This window comes from Parasteatoda tepidariorum, chromosome 5 (assembly GCF_043381705.1).
Source record: "Parasteatoda tepidariorum isolate YZ-2023 chromosome 5, CAS_Ptep_4.0, whole genome shotgun sequence".
NCBI lineage: Eukaryota > Metazoa > Arthropoda > Arachnida > Araneae > Theridiidae > Parasteatoda > Parasteatoda tepidariorum.
The window spans coordinates 16,311,209-16,328,395 of NC_092208.1; the positions used below are offsets into that span (position 1 = coordinate 16,311,209).

General features: G+C 29.1%; 1 protein-coding gene across 1 annotated transcript; it reads right to left on the reverse strand.

The window, feature by feature from the left end:
* Positions 1–2,813: 2,813 nt before the first annotated feature.
* Positions 2,814–12,553, reverse strand: LOC107456955 (DUF1676 domain-containing protein Osi17). Its single transcript, XM_016074952.3, has 3 exons — positions 12,277–12,553; positions 6,368–6,857; positions 2,814–4,763 (listed from the first exon to the last, which is right to left on the reverse strand). Exons 2-3 carry the CDS (start codon positions 6,850–6,852, stop codon positions 4,562–4,564), a joined length of 687 nt encoding a protein of 228 aa, XP_015930438.1. The 5' UTR covers positions 6,853–6,857; positions 12,277–12,553; the 3' UTR covers positions 2,814–4,561.
* Positions 12,554–17,187: the final 4,634 nt, after the last annotated feature.

A 17,187-nucleotide genomic window follows, 5' to 3' on the forward strand; every position in this document is an offset into this window, starting at 1 on the left:
TTTTGGAGCACCCTATATCAGAAAATGTAGAAGTACATTTGTAACTAGTGACAGTTATTTTGGTTGTTATATGCAATAATTACGCAAAATGTCGCAAGAATAGCTTACATATTTATGGAAACATGGACATTTTTATAAGAAAAAGCCAATTTTTTTATCAGACGTTTTTTTTTGCTACAACTTTAAAAACATTCAATAAATGTATACAAAATTTATAGAGCAATTTAAAATTAATTATAAAATTTTTGCTTCGAAATGTGAGAAAAGTTCGTATAAAACTGCTCAAGATATGAGCAATTAAACGAGTTTTTTTACACTGAGCGTGCGAGGTAAAAATTAACAAAATTTTTTTTCTTAATTTTGTAGTGAATCGTATATGGCACCTAATAAAAAGAGTCCGATTTGAATGTCTAAAGAATTTAAAAAGTTTCAAGCAATTTTCTAAGTAGTTTTCTACTTCTTAAAAGAACACAAAATGATAAGGGATTTTCCACATTTGTTTAATTAAACAAGATTTATTAGAAATGACGCCGGCATTGTTGGTGATCATCCTCCATAAAAGTATCCCTTTTTTGTTGCATGTTTTCTTTCCTTATTAAATCACATTTTAATGTATGAAAATTTTTTGTAAGGTATTATCATTTGTTATTAAATCCTGCCTTATGATGTATTATAATATTTATAGAAACCCCTTGTTATTTTGAGGTTTCTTTTAAAAAAATACGATAACTACTTTGAAAATTGCTAGAAATTTTTTTTGAATTTTTAAGATATTCAAATCGGTCTTCAAATATGATTCACTATAAGATAAAGAAATTTTTTTAATAATTTTTCCCGCGTATGCGCTGTGTAAAAGAATTAATTCAATTTCTCATATCATGAGCAGTTTTAAGCAAATTTTCTCAAATTTTAAAGCAAAAATATTGTAACATATTTTAAATTGCTCTAAAAATTTTTTTTGTTAAATATTTTTAAAGTTATATGAAAAAAACTTAAGACAAAACAATTAGTTTTTTATAAAAATAACCATATCTCCATCAATATTTAAACTAGGCTCGCGGCACTTAGTGTAATTATTGCATATAATAACCAAAATAATTGTCACAAGTTTCAAATCTGTTATTACATTTTTTGGAATAGGATGTTCAAAAACATTATTTTCCTTTTGTAATTAATTGTCGGTCCCTCAAACATCTTAAAGCTGCAAACTTCACTAATATGTGTGAGAAATCGCATGACCTAAACACTTCTGAAGTTATAAAATAATTCGATGAGCATTTCTGGAGAAATATTAAAAAATGTATTGCTATAAAAGTGTTTTCATTATTTAGTCCACCGCCTGTTGTTGGCAAGTAAAAATCAATCAGGACCAAGAAATACGAAGTTAAACTAAATACATGAATGAGGTGTATAAATAGTCTACATTTTATTAATGAAACAGTGCTCATAATTACATCGTAATACATAAAAAAATAGTGCGTGGAGTCCTTCCGCGCGGAAGAAGTGAAACTTCGTAATGTGGAAATGAAAATAGGAAGGGGTAGAAATTGATTTTTAGTGAAATCATATTGTTTCTTTAAGACAAACTTTATTAACATTGCTTACAATTCACAATTGATCGCATCTTTTAATTATCATTTTCGAGTGGAGAAATATCCAAATCTATAACATTTACAATGGGATTATGATAACTAAAGTAAGATACGAAATGTTTGAGTTCTATTTTTTCAATATTTCTTGCAAAAACTGCATCAATGGTAGTTCCCCCTTTGGTTGTTGGATCATTCCTACCATTTATCATTTCCAATCCAAATTTGTCTTTAAGGAAGGTTAATATTGTTTCAGCTTCAGGTAACGAGAAATTCACATTATAATCTCCTGCAAGGATCACAGGCCGCTCGTTGCCATGGTAGCGTTAAACGTTTAACGCAACCTTGTTGGAAGTCGCATTAGAAGTTTCACTTTAGTAAATAAATTTATCATTTCTAGATATAAATAATAAAATTTATATTTATTTACATGTTATAACTATAACATATAAATATAAATAAATTTTTCTGTTATCTAAGTCTTTAATATAACTTCATCTTTTGTTTTGTTTAAATGAAACTATTAAATGATTTCCTATTAAAAAAAAATACTTGTAAATAATTTATCTATTGATCTTAGATATCACGCGTTCTAAATAAATGCTAAAAATGAAATAATTTTGCTACCTTTTTTTGTACTTAAATGAAAGTTATCTGCTTATGCTGACGTAAAATATATTCAGTGGTAAGCGGATCATGATTTTATGAGAAATAAAAACAAGAAAAAAGGACACATTAGCGTTTACCGAAATAGCATTTTTAACACTAAACATAGCATAACCGGTCAAGTGACCGTTTAAGAACTTTTGCATCGAAAATGCGCTTATCATCTTATTGTTTTTGTACATTGGACTTCATAACTTTTTCTAACAATTATATATAATTAATATTCTATTACTATTTTTCTGTATTTTGTTTGTTTCGAATAATACTTCTCGTATGCCGTCGGGCTAACCATGGGAGGTTTTCGTGCTTTTCCTCTTCATGTAACGCAAATGCGGATAAGTTCCATCCAAAAGTCCTCCACGAAGCCTAGTTTGTCGCAATGTTTGATCAAGGAGTTCCCTTGTCATCTGGATTGGGTGGTTCAAAATTACAGGGTTAAGGAGTTGAACATTGGTAGCCGTGCACCCCCCCCAAAAAAAAAATATTGTGAGTTGTTCAACGACAGTCCAAAAAAATATTAAAATAAATTAATAAAATAATAATTAAAAACTGTCAGACTGAGCAAAGGAATGTTTTTTATTTACATGTTATGAAAAATACACCAATATATAAATAACAAACAACACAAAACATATAATACTGAATTACACTACAGTAAAAGCACCACTAAAGTGAGATTATATTTAGACACATAAATCTATCTAAGTTTGTATATTTCCTTCTCCTTTTTCATACTTTCAAAAAAATATATATATTAGGAAATTGCTTAACTGATGTATTGTATCAGACATAGAGTGATTAAGTATCAAGTAAACATTTTATTTATAGCAATTTTAATACATTTATTTTTGAAATCATGTGGTTGAAAGAATGTGTCACACAATGTAGTTAGTAGCTCTTATGCCATGAATTTCATTAAAAAAAATCAAAATTATTCAATTATGAATAAATTTGTCACCATACCGGTTCAAATCTTAAATGTTAGACCGGATTCGGTATTTAAACAGAAGTAAATAAAAGTTTTCTATTTGAAGAACTATGAAGTTCTATGAAGTTCGTAATAAACTATGAAGTTAGAAAATTCGAAGACATCTCCATGCCTTCAAATCATAAAGACACTCTACAATATAAATGATTTAATTGTTAACATTTAAAACTTAAATAGCTTGCATCGAAAAAAAATGTATAAGATACCTTTTAATTATTACGGACGAAAACAAGGTACAACGCCGTCTAAGAAAACGACCATACAATTAGAGGAAATGATACTGAGCAGTTTATAAATATAAAATGGAAGTTCTTATGAATACACGATTAATAATCATACACATATATATATATAATACAGAAAATATCACGAAATTCTTTTACTTTGTTCAATACAATGAGGTACAATTAAAATAAATTAAGAAAAATTAAAAGCCACTTAATCAGCACTTCCAAAACGGAGGTTTCACATTTAATTTGAATTTATGTTACCGTATTCGTTTTGATTCGTAATTAACGTCATACTAGAGATCCATGAGCAGTAGCGGCTCAGAGGATGGAGTGTTCGCCTCATGAGGTGACCTAGGTTCGTATCCCAGTTGTGGCTGGTTGATACGAATTCTGCTCCCGGATCACACCGACCATAGTGCAGATAAGAAATATATTCAGTTGTAGACGGAACATGGGTTAGAATCCCTTTGCCATCGGGCTAGGGGATCAGTGAAAGGTTTTCGTGGTTTTTCTCTCCATGTAACGGTAACGCAAATACGGGTTAATTTTATCTAAAATTCCTCCAAGGAGGCTAGTTTATCCTAATGTGTGATTCAGGAGTTCTCTTGTCTTCCGGGTGGGGTTCAAAATTACTAGGTATCGACGTTGAACAGTGTTAGTCGTAAACTCAGAATTGCTGATCAACGCCGCTTATATATTATTAAAGATGCACACAGGGTTCACGGTAACGATAAAGTTTCTCTGCAAAAAAATGTATTGCTAAGCGGTAGAAAATAAGGTTAACCTTATGGTTAAACGCAATGGAAAATATCTCAACTTATGAATTTTTGGCGACGGTCTGGGATTCATCCTCGACGATGATCTGAAAACAATACTAGCTCGTAGCTAATAGACACTAAACCATGTTTCAACAGATTCGCAGAATAGAGAGCATGTTTTTTAAAAGAACAAAACAAATTTGAATGATAAGTTCATTTTGTATAAAGGAATTACTAAAGCTGATTCAAGTGACTTAAAAGCTCTTAGGTACAAATTAGAAAAAAATGATTTGAAATCGCTGGATGTTTTGTTAAAACAATTTCGACCTATTATTGATGATTTCGAACTTGATTTTGTGGTCTCCTTCCCTTAGGCTTTTTCAAAAACGTTTGGAAACTGGCGACACATTTCGGATATTTTTCTTGACAATCGCACTGTTGTTCGCCACGAATGGCGGCCTCTTCGTAATATTCGAAGACGTACTTGGCGAGTGGAACAACTTTTGGATTTTGAATTTCTCTTCGCATCTCGCTGTGGGAAGAAAAAAGGGAAAAAAGTTAAACAAGTTCATAACAAAGTTAATAAGTTTGTAAATAAAATTAAAAATTTGAAATTTTCGGATTGGTTTACGTGTTTTATGAAAAAAAGATATAAATATATACTGAAATTGAAGGAAAGTCTTCCACTCTTTTTTATTCCACTCTTCTTTCATAATTTTAAATAATAAACTGCAAAATTTGACCGAAATCGGTCGAATTGTTTCGGAGGTTTTCAATTTTAAAAAGTCGTGCTCTTAAAAATTGATTTTTCCCAATTTTAGAAGGGGGAAAAACACACTAGTTTTTAATTTGTACTGTTTTTCGGATCAAAAATGAAAGGAAAACAACAACAACAAAAAAGGGTGCTTAAAATTTCGAATATATATTCCATTTGGAATTCGATTCTATTACAGGTTACAATATATTTCCCTTTAATTCACTCTCTTCTTTTAAATTAAAGAAATTCCATTTTCATTTATAACGATTTTTCCTATTTTCCTAGAAAAAAAAAATGCGCGACAAAATTAAGAAACCTTTTCCTTCTCCTCTTCAGTTCTGCTAAGTTTTATTTCTTATAGTTATTGCATAATTGCTTTTCAATCAATCACAAAATATCATTGTGGTTTTTTCTTTACTCTGTCAATAATGTAAAACAATTTAATTTTAAAGAGAAAATTAGAAATCAAAAGAAGGGGAAAAATTCAAAATTGCAAATGTTTCAAATCCGAATCCTTCATCAACTAAACGTTTCCTGGTAAATTTAGTTGAGGGTTTTATTGCAACAGGAGCAAAACGACATTGGAAAATGCGTTAAAAAGTGCATAGGAAAAAATTGGGAAATTTCGTTATTGGCCGACGGACAATTGCAGTTGTAACAGTTCAAAAATTGAACATTTTAAACGATTAAAAAATCTGTTAATATTAATTATGAAAGTTATTTCATTTGAAGCATTTCTTAAAATATGGTAAACATTATGAGGATCATTTCTAAAATAAAGAAAAAGTTTAAGAAACAATCGTTAAGCAAAGTAGTTTTCCGAATATTATAAAATTTTTATAACAATTCCATATATTTATAATAATTCCGCATACTTATTATTATTGCACATATTTATACATTATATAATTATGAAAGCCATTTCATTTGAAGCATTTCTTAAAATATGATAAACATTATGAGGATCATTTCTAAAATAAAGAAAAAGTTTAAAAAGCAATCGTAAAATAAAGTAATTTTCAGAATATTATAAAATTTTTATAATAATTCCATGCACTTATAATAATTCCGTGTACTTATAATAATTCCACATATTTATAGTAACTCCATATATTTAAAAAATAATAATAATGAAAATTACGAAGAAAAATAGCGGTGATCAAATAATTTTTTAACAGCCATTTGCTATATTCAATTGCCTTGTGGCTGGCGGTAACAGTTAATTTTGTCTTATATCATAGTGGAATGTCTTTAGTATTATTCGTATGGTCTTTAGTATTTTAGTATTATTCGTATGATTCAAAATGATGAAATAATAATGATTATTCGCACAAGCATTGCATGTCTCATTAAGAAATCCAATAACTGATGATACTTACTTGACTAGTTTAATGAAATTCTTGTCGGATTTACGAGATTTGTTACCAGCACTTCTCTTATAAATTTGGCAAGTAGCCCGGAGTTGACATTGAGGTTCGGTTACACCATATTTCTCAAGAGCAGTTTCCACGGATATTAGTAGGTCCAGCAACTGTTGCGCATAGGGCAAGTCTCGCTTGCTGCGCCCTCTTTGTAAAACTCTCCCCATGTCTTTCTGCTTGGCTTGATTCTTTTTTGTTTTTAAAAATGGCAACAGAAAACCGACTGCTTTGTAGACTGGAATTCCTGCGAGTCCAAACATGATCATTTCTACAAGACTTGAAGCATCTAATGTCCGTTCTGCTGCTACTACTTGGGGAGTCAGGATATTTTGGAGAAGCTGATTTGAGTTGGAGTGGATACTCTGAACTAGTGATGATGCTACTGCATTGGCTAAGAATACTGTTCCAAGAGATAACAGTACCAATCTAGATCGATGATTCATATTTGCTGCAATTAAACAAGATTATGTAATTAATATAAGTACATAAATATCTGGTAAATTCCATAACCTTGTTAGGATAATTTAAAATTCTAGTGAAATACATTTTTTTTAAAATAAATTTTTTAATTTGTGAAATTTATTATTTATTTCAATATCACTAAAATTTAATTTTATTTTAATTATTATTTCATTATCATGAAAATCGTGATGATAAATTTATGGCGGGTTGCAACACTTTTTCCTTTAAATTACAATAACTAATTTTAAAAGAATTATAAAAACCTTGGACTCTTAAATTCTCCCATTGGGCAGTGGTGTCTCAGGGGATAGAGTGCTCGCTTTCAAATGAGGTTAACCGGGTTCGAATCTCAGTGCTGGCTGGTTGATTCGAATTCCGCACACGGCTTGCACCGACAACATTGCTGTCGTAAAATTTCCTCAGTGGTAGACGGATCATGTTGTTAGGAGTCCATTTGCCGTTAAACTAACAGTGGGAGGTTTTCGTGTTTTTTCTCTCCCTGTAACGCAAATGCGGGTTAATTTCATCCAAAAAGTTCTCCACGAAGGCAAATTTCTCCCATTACACGATTCTGTAGTTCTCTTACCTTCTGGATCGGGTTCAAAATTACAATGTTATGGGGTTGAGCATTGGTAGTCGTGAATCATACATTGGGTCGCTGTTCAACAACGGTTGTAAAATAAAATGAAATAAAATTCTCCCTGAATATATTAAAATTATGCCCATAAAGTGATGTTATTTTCCTTTTAAAATTATTTTATGACATTATTTTTTATTGTCTTTTGATGGCATCACTGAGGCAAAAAGTTCGTAATAGCGCTCCTACATAAGAAAATGCAGAGACGCGATTTCTATATAAATTACATTACATGAAATACGAAAACTTTAAAAGGGTAGTCCTATTGGACAACATCTGTAAATAGTTATAAATGTTGCTTTTTATTAATAAAAGAAAATAGTTATTTATTGTCGCAGTTGACAAATATGTGTACATATATTGCGCTTATTGTGGTTAAAGCGTCAAATGTTTTACAACCGCAACCTTTGAAGCTTTTTTCTTTTCTTCTAGAAATTGGAACTGTTTTTTTTCTTCTGCCGAGCAATATTGTTTTACATTCCTCCCAATATAACTACGTAGTATGTAGGTAACATTTAACTAAATCAAACTAGATAATGTCAGATACGTAAATAAGGAAAAAGTTAAGTATTGTACTTTTTCTAGATAAAAACAAGTATAACTCTTAAACTATTAGTTCCAGCTTCTTGTACTTATTATTATTTATTCAGAGTATAAAAAAATTAAGTTAGAAAGAATGTCTCATTTCTCAAGATAGTAATATGCAAATTTTGTTTACTTTTCCTTTCTAACTGGAAAACCCGACTTGCAAAGTTGACCAACTTTTTTTTACCAATTACTATGAGGAGGATTTATAACAGCCTATCGTTTTCTACTTCTTTTTTAATGTCTAGTTAATGCTATATATAGAACAATATGAAGTGGAACAAAACTCTATTTATTTACATTCCATTAGATTTTAGAAAAAATTCTTCCAACTCTGGATTCTTAACTAATTCATTCGTTGAAGCGGAAAACTTTATTTTGAGCGCAAGTTTTAAAAAAAAAAGCTCATTAGTTTTAGAACGACAAATTCTATTACTATCAAGCTACTATTTAGAATACTAAGATTTCAAAACTACTGGATAAGAACAACTGCTGCTTTAGAATATTGGAAATGAAACAGAAGTTTTTAAAACATAAGTTTCTCTGGCGAAAGTCAAGGTCGGAACATGCATATCTAAGTTGTATCATTTCTACTGAGACGTGTTTTCCTATAACTTACACGGTTAATTAAAGTTCTAAACGAAAAGAAATGCGTATTATTATCTTGTATTTGTATGTTTGACGGAGAAGATTTTTTTTAGATAAGGCAATTTAATTAAGCACTACACATTTTTACATGCTTTGGAATATCTAAAAGCACAATAGTTTTGTCGACTTTTGTTTGGGAATTCATTTTGAAAAGAGGTTTTGATTTTTTGATTTTTCTTTTTGCCATGTTTTTTCATGATCAATTGATATTTTTAGTCTTAAAACCAAATCGAATATTTCAGAAAATTTTTCAATAAAGAAAGGAAAAATTATCCTTAGTCAGAGAGATAATTTTCTCTCTCTAAAAAACACTGTAAAAATTCATCTTTATCGAAACTTGTTACACAATAAAAAACTCTTTTAATCTGTAATTTTTACAGTAATAATTACAGTACTCTAATTAGATCAATATTACTGTAAAATCTGCGGTATAATGTTTTAAAATGCTGGAGGGTAAAAAGGGATTTTACGGATGGTGCATCCAAAATGACTATAGTTTATACCGTAATATGATATTCTATTATCATATTATGAATTTCTAGCAGTGTACTTTCATTTTTTTGTATAAAGTAATTGTATACTCAAAACTAAGTATAATACATTACACTTTGTATATTTTGCATATTATGTAATTAATTATATACTATATTCATCTAAAAAACTTTGTTCTTTTTAACATTTTTACAACGAGTAAATATTTTTTAAATTGGTACTAATCAATGGTACTAGGAGTTTTGCTAACTTAAAAAGGTAACTTAGCAGCAATTCTCTTTTAATGTGTTAAAGCGAATCAAAAATGCGATTTCATATTTTCCTGGAAAATAGGCTTAAATGATATTTTAAGCTATGAAATACTGTCAGTTACGGAATAATTAGAAACTCTGAAGGTATCTTGAGATGCTTATTTTTATTGAAAAATTATTTCTTAAGGAAAGAAAATACAAATTTTCAAATGATCTTTATTAATGTTCTTTTTTTTAACTTTAGATTTTATTGTTCTGCTGCATATGAAAATACTTTATAATGTCAGATGAATTTTTTTACATCAAAACTATGAAGTTCGTCTGCTTGAAAAAGAATCGTCTGCTTAAAAATATTTTTTTTTAAGGCAGACGATTCTGTAAAAGAGTTTACATTTCCATTTCATAATTTTGTTGCATTATTAGAAGCATGAAAATGCACTTTAATGCTAGATAAACTTTACAGAAAAAGAAGAGAAAAAGTTCTGAGGACGAGAAAAATTCGACGGCTATTTTAAACACATTTCTTAGAAAAATATAAATGCAAAATTTCTTTATATTTTAAATTTGGGAGGCAAAATTCTTAAAATGCTTGATTATCTGTCAACAGATATTTCAATAGAAAAAGTGAGAGGTATGATTTCTTCATCCGTATTTGCATCTGTGTTGCACCCGTCTGTGCTGGAAACTAACATTAGCACATCTTTGTCGGTTAGAATAATAGAATTGAAAAAGAAAACAATAGGGCGTCACGATGCTATTTCGAATGGTAGATGCGTTAACACCCATTGAAACCTTCACCTTTTCCTTTAATTATCAAGAAAACTGTCACTTTCTAAGAGTCTGACTAAAACTTAACCCGTTCTGAAGTTGTTATCTTTGAAAAATGCATTTTCGAAAAATAAAAACAAAAGTAAAGACTTGATATTTGCAATTATTGGTATCTATTGGTAACAATACAAATAAATCCTAAAAAAGTGACTGAGTTTTTTTTTAATGACGGTAAAGTCAATGAATGCCAAATCATCAGACATAATAACAAATTTACCGAGAGATACGGGTAGCATAAATGGGATAAGCAAATTTCGTAAAAATGATGCATATGGATATTTTGGTGAGAAAAATGCCTTTTGTTTATTTATAATTCACGTTTTTAGTCATATTTTGTCGATGCCAACATATAAATCAATTAATAGCATCACCAAAATTGTTTTGAAAAAAACATCAAGAGATATCCAGACAATCCAGAAGGAAATAGAATCTTAGAGCGATAGAACGATAAAATACTGACAGACAAAATATCATTCATATAAAACACTGTGAGACAGAAGTTTTGAGTGACTGAATTCTGTATTCTCTTATTCTGGATTCTCATATTTACAAAATATCGTAATACAGAATCTTCATTCATCATTCGTAAGTTAGGAAAAAGTACCACTATGGGAAAAGTACTTAGCTAGTGCTAAATACCATCACCATTATTCTTTATATATTATTAATTATTATTTATTTTTTAAATGCTAATTTTTATTATTCATATATCTTATTATTAGTATTTTCAATTGCTATTGCTTATATTATATTTCACAGATAGTCTCTCAATTTTACATTTCTTATACCATATAATAATTTAAAACCAAATAAATCCTTGAATTCCCATTTTCTATAAAAATAAATGCATTAAAATAAGTCTTACAAATAGATGCTACAAAAAGTATAACTTAAAACAAGAAAATTACATTCTTTCTGTGCATTTTAAAAATCGTTTTCAGCTTTCAATGTCTCAATTTAGCGTTTCAAATTCTTTGCTAGAACAACGTGCAAGTTTTGCAAAAAAATTCAATTTTTCCTTCAAGAAAATTTAAAAATTCTTGGATAATTCGTGTATTTAGGATATCTAAGCACAAACTAAATTTTTAATAAACATTGTGAACAAAAACAGCCGTAAATCAGTGCAAATTATAGAAATTAAAAACAAATGTGTATTAAAAATGTGCAAAAACAAATTTTTCATACGCTATTTCAATCTATATATAAATACTAAATGCTGTAATCCAATCAAAAACTGAGTATAAAAAATTAATTAGTTTACAAAAAAAAAAAAAAATGATGCTTTCGTTTCAATACAACTTTTGACAGTCAAAATATATTTTTTTAAAAATTGCAACACAAACCGGTATCCTCCGATAAGTACGGTAATTAAGATTATACCGATCTAATGATGAAAAATGATTCAAATAACGATACCAGAGATTTCAAATGCAAAACAATTTTAACAGCTATCTCAGTAGAACTTAACAAACTGAATGTAAGCAACAGACGAACTTTCGAAAATAATACACTTTTTCAGTTCAACTCTTAATCGCTAAAAAAGAAAACATTTTTTTAAACATTTGCACAAATCAATATCCTCTGATAATTGTGCTAAGCAAGATTAAACTAATCGAATGCTGCAAAATTATTCGATTGATGTTGTATGCAATCCCGTGATCATAATAATGTCAACAGAAAAAAAATTGGGACAAAATAAAACGGGGATACATTAGTATAAAATTTTAAATAACAAAACAAGTCTTAAAACAGGACATTCTTTTAAATAACGAAATTCATGAAGTTAGAATGTATGAAAAATTCCAAGTAGAAAGATATAAGGATGATATAAAAAGTGATAAAAAATTAACATATGTATAAAAGAGATATATTTTTAGAAGAAATAAAGAATAAATGTAGATTATTTCAAATTATAAAATATGTAAAAAAAAAGTATTCTAAAAAATTAGCAATACATTACATACCTTAATTATAAAGCTATACTAAAATCGGTAACTTTAAATAAAGTCGAATTAAGTTTAAATATCGAAATCGTATAAATTTTCGATTTATACTCTGAAGAATTTTTGTTCCACAATCACAATCTAAATAACCACCCAATTCTCTCTTTAAAAAGAATAATTCCAACACCAAATGAAATTCACTGACAATCACGCTGTGAAGATGACAACAATCTGATAGGGATGCCCAAGAGCAAGGCGATTTTAACTAACTTCTCCAAAAAGAACACTGGGATGAAATAAAAAGGAGAGAACGAGTTCCGGCGCCGGAACAAGAGGTGTTCCTTCACTACATCCCATGCATAACTTGTCGTCCTGACCTTTTTATTTGAAAACCACGTGACTCATCGTGTGAAGAGTCCCGCTCGCTGTGTGTTTATTTTTCAAGTGGTAACCTTGAAAAATGCAGATTTCGAGCTGGGTCATCGAGCTTCCAGACTATTTACCCCTTTTGGTCCATTTAATTGTTCTATACCACAACGCAAACGACAATTTCAGCATACCTTTCTTTTTTGTTCGTGGGTCGTAGAAGAATGGAACGACTAAAGAATCAGGTATTCGTCTGAGAAACTGCTACTTTTTATGATAAGAAAGATGATTTTCGAACAAAAACAGTTTTGGTCCATTTAATTGTTCTATACCATAACGCAAACGACAATTTCAGCATTCATTTTTTTTTTGTTCGTGGGTCGTAGAAGAATGGAACAACTAAAGAATCAAGTATTCGTCTGAGAAACTGCTACTTTTTATGATAAGAAAGATGATTTTTAAAGAAAAACAGTTTCGTAGTTTATTGTATGTGACATGTAATCCGTTATGTTCACATTGCTCTTTCCAATAAAATATTTATCATGACGTCTATTATCTCATAATATTAAAACAGTGGAACACTTATTATTTTCAACGAGATATGATTTAAAACTTGACTTAAATGTACGATACTGAAAAAAAAATAAAGCATTTTTTTAAAATATTTATTTATTAATTCAAAAAGCCAGAATTAAATTGGTTTGTTGCAGTTCTATGTATTAAAATGTTTTATATTTGAGGATAAGAATTCAAAACCTTTTCTTTAAATGTTTAGTATTACAAGAAATGCAACTTTTTAAAATAAACAAAAATATATTTATTTAATGTTATTTTTAATTTTCATATTCTATTAAGACAATGTTTCAAATGTCTTAACTAATGGTAATGGTACTGTTATTTTTTCATTGTTTTAAATGACAGAAGATATTTTGTTATGAATAACCATGCTTATTACATAACTTCACGCTCACTTTTATGTTTGTAAATCAAATCTTTACCAATAATAGATTGGAACTAACTAGTGGCTACATGATAGTTTAGTTGTTGTGGGCATACCCATTTAAGACTTCTTGTTACATTAATGTATACAAATTATTAACGATTTAATTATTAGACGTGATACAAAAGTTTATTTAAAAAAACAATGAATATTTGAATAAAATGAATAACGTGTTTTACATCAAAATAACATGGTATGAGAATTTCTAAAAAAACACAATGAATAATGTGAATGAAATGAACAACATGGTCTACATAAGACTAACACAATATAAGAATTTAAAGAAAAATACGATAGATATGTGAATAAAATGAGCAACATGGTCTACATAATAATAACACGATATAAAAACTTATGAAAAATTAAATGAATATGTGAAGTAAATGCACAGTGTGGTCTACATAAGAATAACATGATGTAAGAATTTAAAGAAAAATACAATGAATATGTGAATAAAATGAGCAGCATGGTCTACATAAGAATAACATGATGTAAGAATTTAAAGAAAAATACGATGAATATGTTAATTAAATGAGCAACATGGTCTACATAAGAATAACATGATGTAAGAATTTAAAGAAAAATGCGATGAGTATGTGAATAAAATGAGCAACAAGGTCAAAATAAGATTAACACTATAACTTTTGAAAAATTCAATGAATATGCGAAGTAAATGTACAGCGTGGTCTACATAAGAATTACACGATATAAGAATTTATAATAAAAAAATCAATAAATATTTGAATAAAATGAATAACGTGTTTTATATAAGAATAACGTATCAGAATTTATAAAACATACAATGAATATGTGAATAAAATAAACAACATGATCAACATAAGAAAAACACGATATTAGAATTTATAAAAATATATATTGACTTATCACCTTTTATAAGTTGACCACAAGAGCAATGCGAAAGTGGTCAACTTACACAGGTTTCACTGTGATAGAAAATATGAGTTTAAGTAACCCAACTAAAGAACTATTTGAATCCAGTAATAATAATTTTTTGTGAATTATTAAGTGGAAATATATTGTAGTAACTGCTTAAAATAAATGAAAATTTTGATTTCAGGACAGACACATTTTTATGTTATTTTTAAAAGTTAATAGATCCGAAATAAAATAAAATAGATCCAAGTAAACCGGATTCACAACACTGTAAAAGGAAAAACAAATTCCATTTAATTAGTAAAACAATATTTTTTTCTACTAAATAAAGATTAAAAGTAGATTTCCAATGTATTGTGAACCAGATTTTTACACGCTTTGAATTAGGTTTAATTTAATGTTCCTAATTAAAAGTTAATGGAGTTTAACATTAGTTGAACTAAAGATCCTTAAGAATATTTATACAAGAATGTATTTTCTAGGTAAAAGTTAGTTCTATTTTATAATTCGATGGATTAATCCTACATTATGTGAAACAAAATGTAGGGGATTCGATTTGATAATGTGAAACTGTTGCATGAATGATCACAAAGGTTTGTTTTTTCTGTTAAAAAGGTTAAAATTAGTTTACGAAAATTTAGCTCATTATATTAGAAGGCAAAATAAAAAACTGGTTTTTATTTCATTAACGGTTACCAATTAGAGATACGTAACATAAATCTAGGTTATTTTGACCCACTTTTTTTAGATTTCAAACTTTCTTTTAAAACTAATGTAAAAATGTGTTACAAACACATTTCTATATTAATTATAACAGTTATTAAATTTTTTCGTTATCTACAATAGTTATGCTTTCAGTTTATGACATTTAACTGTCACGAACTGAATTTACAGTTACAGTTTTGCATACATTACCTTTCAAAATTAATCTAAAAATGTGCCTGCTATTAAATAGTTTCCTAATCTACAAAAGTTATGATTTTGGTTTATGACAGTTATTGCTATCTTTTTGCATCTTTTGCTATCCTTTTTCCTTTTAAAGTTAGTATAACATATAAGTAATGCAAATTATATTTATTATCCAACTTCGCACATCCACACGCCATCTTGGATTTGAAGTTAAATTTTTTATTTGATATTTTTCTTCTTTTTTTTTTTTTAATATTCATGATTGTTCCTGATATGCTTGAAAATGATCGTGATTGTTCATTTTATTTGTTGTTGCTTTTTACGTACCCAATAAGCTTTTTATAATAGAATGCTCCTTGATATCACTATCCTCCTCCTCGTTGGCACGACAGCCCAGGATGGGCCTTGGCCTTCTCAACAAGCCTATGACAAGACATTCTTCTCTTGATAACACTATAGTTTTCAAAAAAAGTTAAAAATGAAGGAAGCCGTTTGTTAGATTAGGAGAAATTGTGTTTGATAATTTTCAGAACTTTGATAGATTTCTTTTTCAAAAATATAAAGCAAAAAAAATTATGCGAACTCTGGTTTTAAGAAAATAATTTAAAACTATACTTTTCCCTGTCTACGGAGTTTGTGAAATTGAATTTTTTTTTATCGTTTAAGCCATTGAAAATCGATGAAGAGGGAGCTAAAAAATTTTCTAACGCAAATTACTAAATACAAAAATATTTAAAGAAATAAACAAAACAAAACAGACAAATGTATAATATTTAACTACTTTTCAAAAACTGCTGATTTCATAATTGTATTTGAGTAATTTTATCAGAAAAAAAGGATAGTAAATCTAAATACCACAAGCTTTATATACCATGTTGTGATCGGATGATGGCCTTACATTTTACATGCTTTAAAGATGATGTCTAGTACAGTCAATATCCGCTATCAGTTTGTGAAAATAAGGATTAAAAACAGATTTTATAATTTTATTTTATAACCGTTGTTGAACAGTCGACCCAAATTTGGATTTACGACTACTAAGGTCCAACAACTCCGTAGCCTTGTAATTTTGAGCCCAAACCAGAAGACAAGGGAATTCCTGGATCTAGTATTGGGAGAAATTTGCATTCGTGGAGGACTTTTTGAGAGAATTAGCCTACATTTGCGTTACATGGAGAGGAAGACAACGAGAACCTCCCCCCGGTTAGCCTGACTTCAACGGGATTCACCCATGATCCGTCTACCACTGAAGATATTTCACACTGTGGTTGGTGCAAGCCGGATGCAGAATTCTTATAGATTAGTCATCGCTGGAATTCGAACCCGGCTCACCTCACTGGAAGGCGAGCGCTCTATCCCCTTAAAAAATTCAGAGTTTTCCCTTTTTGACTTCCTTTTTTGTTTTTAATAACGGTACCCGGTGGGCACCTGTGAACCAACTCCACACTGTCATAAATACCCGTTCATAGGGTGGGCCACTATCGCGCATCACACGACAACACACAGAACAAGATTCATGCACTGAGCGGGACTCGAACCCGCAGTCAGCCGGCTCTCTGAAAAGTGGAGGATATAAAAATAGTTGTTTAACTTATACACTGTCTTTTCTTACGCCATTATATCATTTAGAATTTTGTTTGGGTATTTATGCCATCGTTAATGATTATAAATGGAATGATTTTCAAGCATCAACAAACATTTATAATGCTTGATAAGTTTTGTTTGTAAAAAAAATGATAAAAATTTGGTCGAAATTGTTTATG

Coding starts and splice junctions, on each gene's coding strand:
- LOC107456955 (XM_016074952.3), bottom strand. CDS start 6,852: ATGAATCATCGATCTAGATTGGTACTGTTATCTCTTGGAACAGTATTC. Junction 4,764..6,367: donor AATTTCATTAAACTAGTCAA/GTAAGTATCATC, acceptor TTCTTCCCACAG/CGAGATGCGAAGAGAAATTC.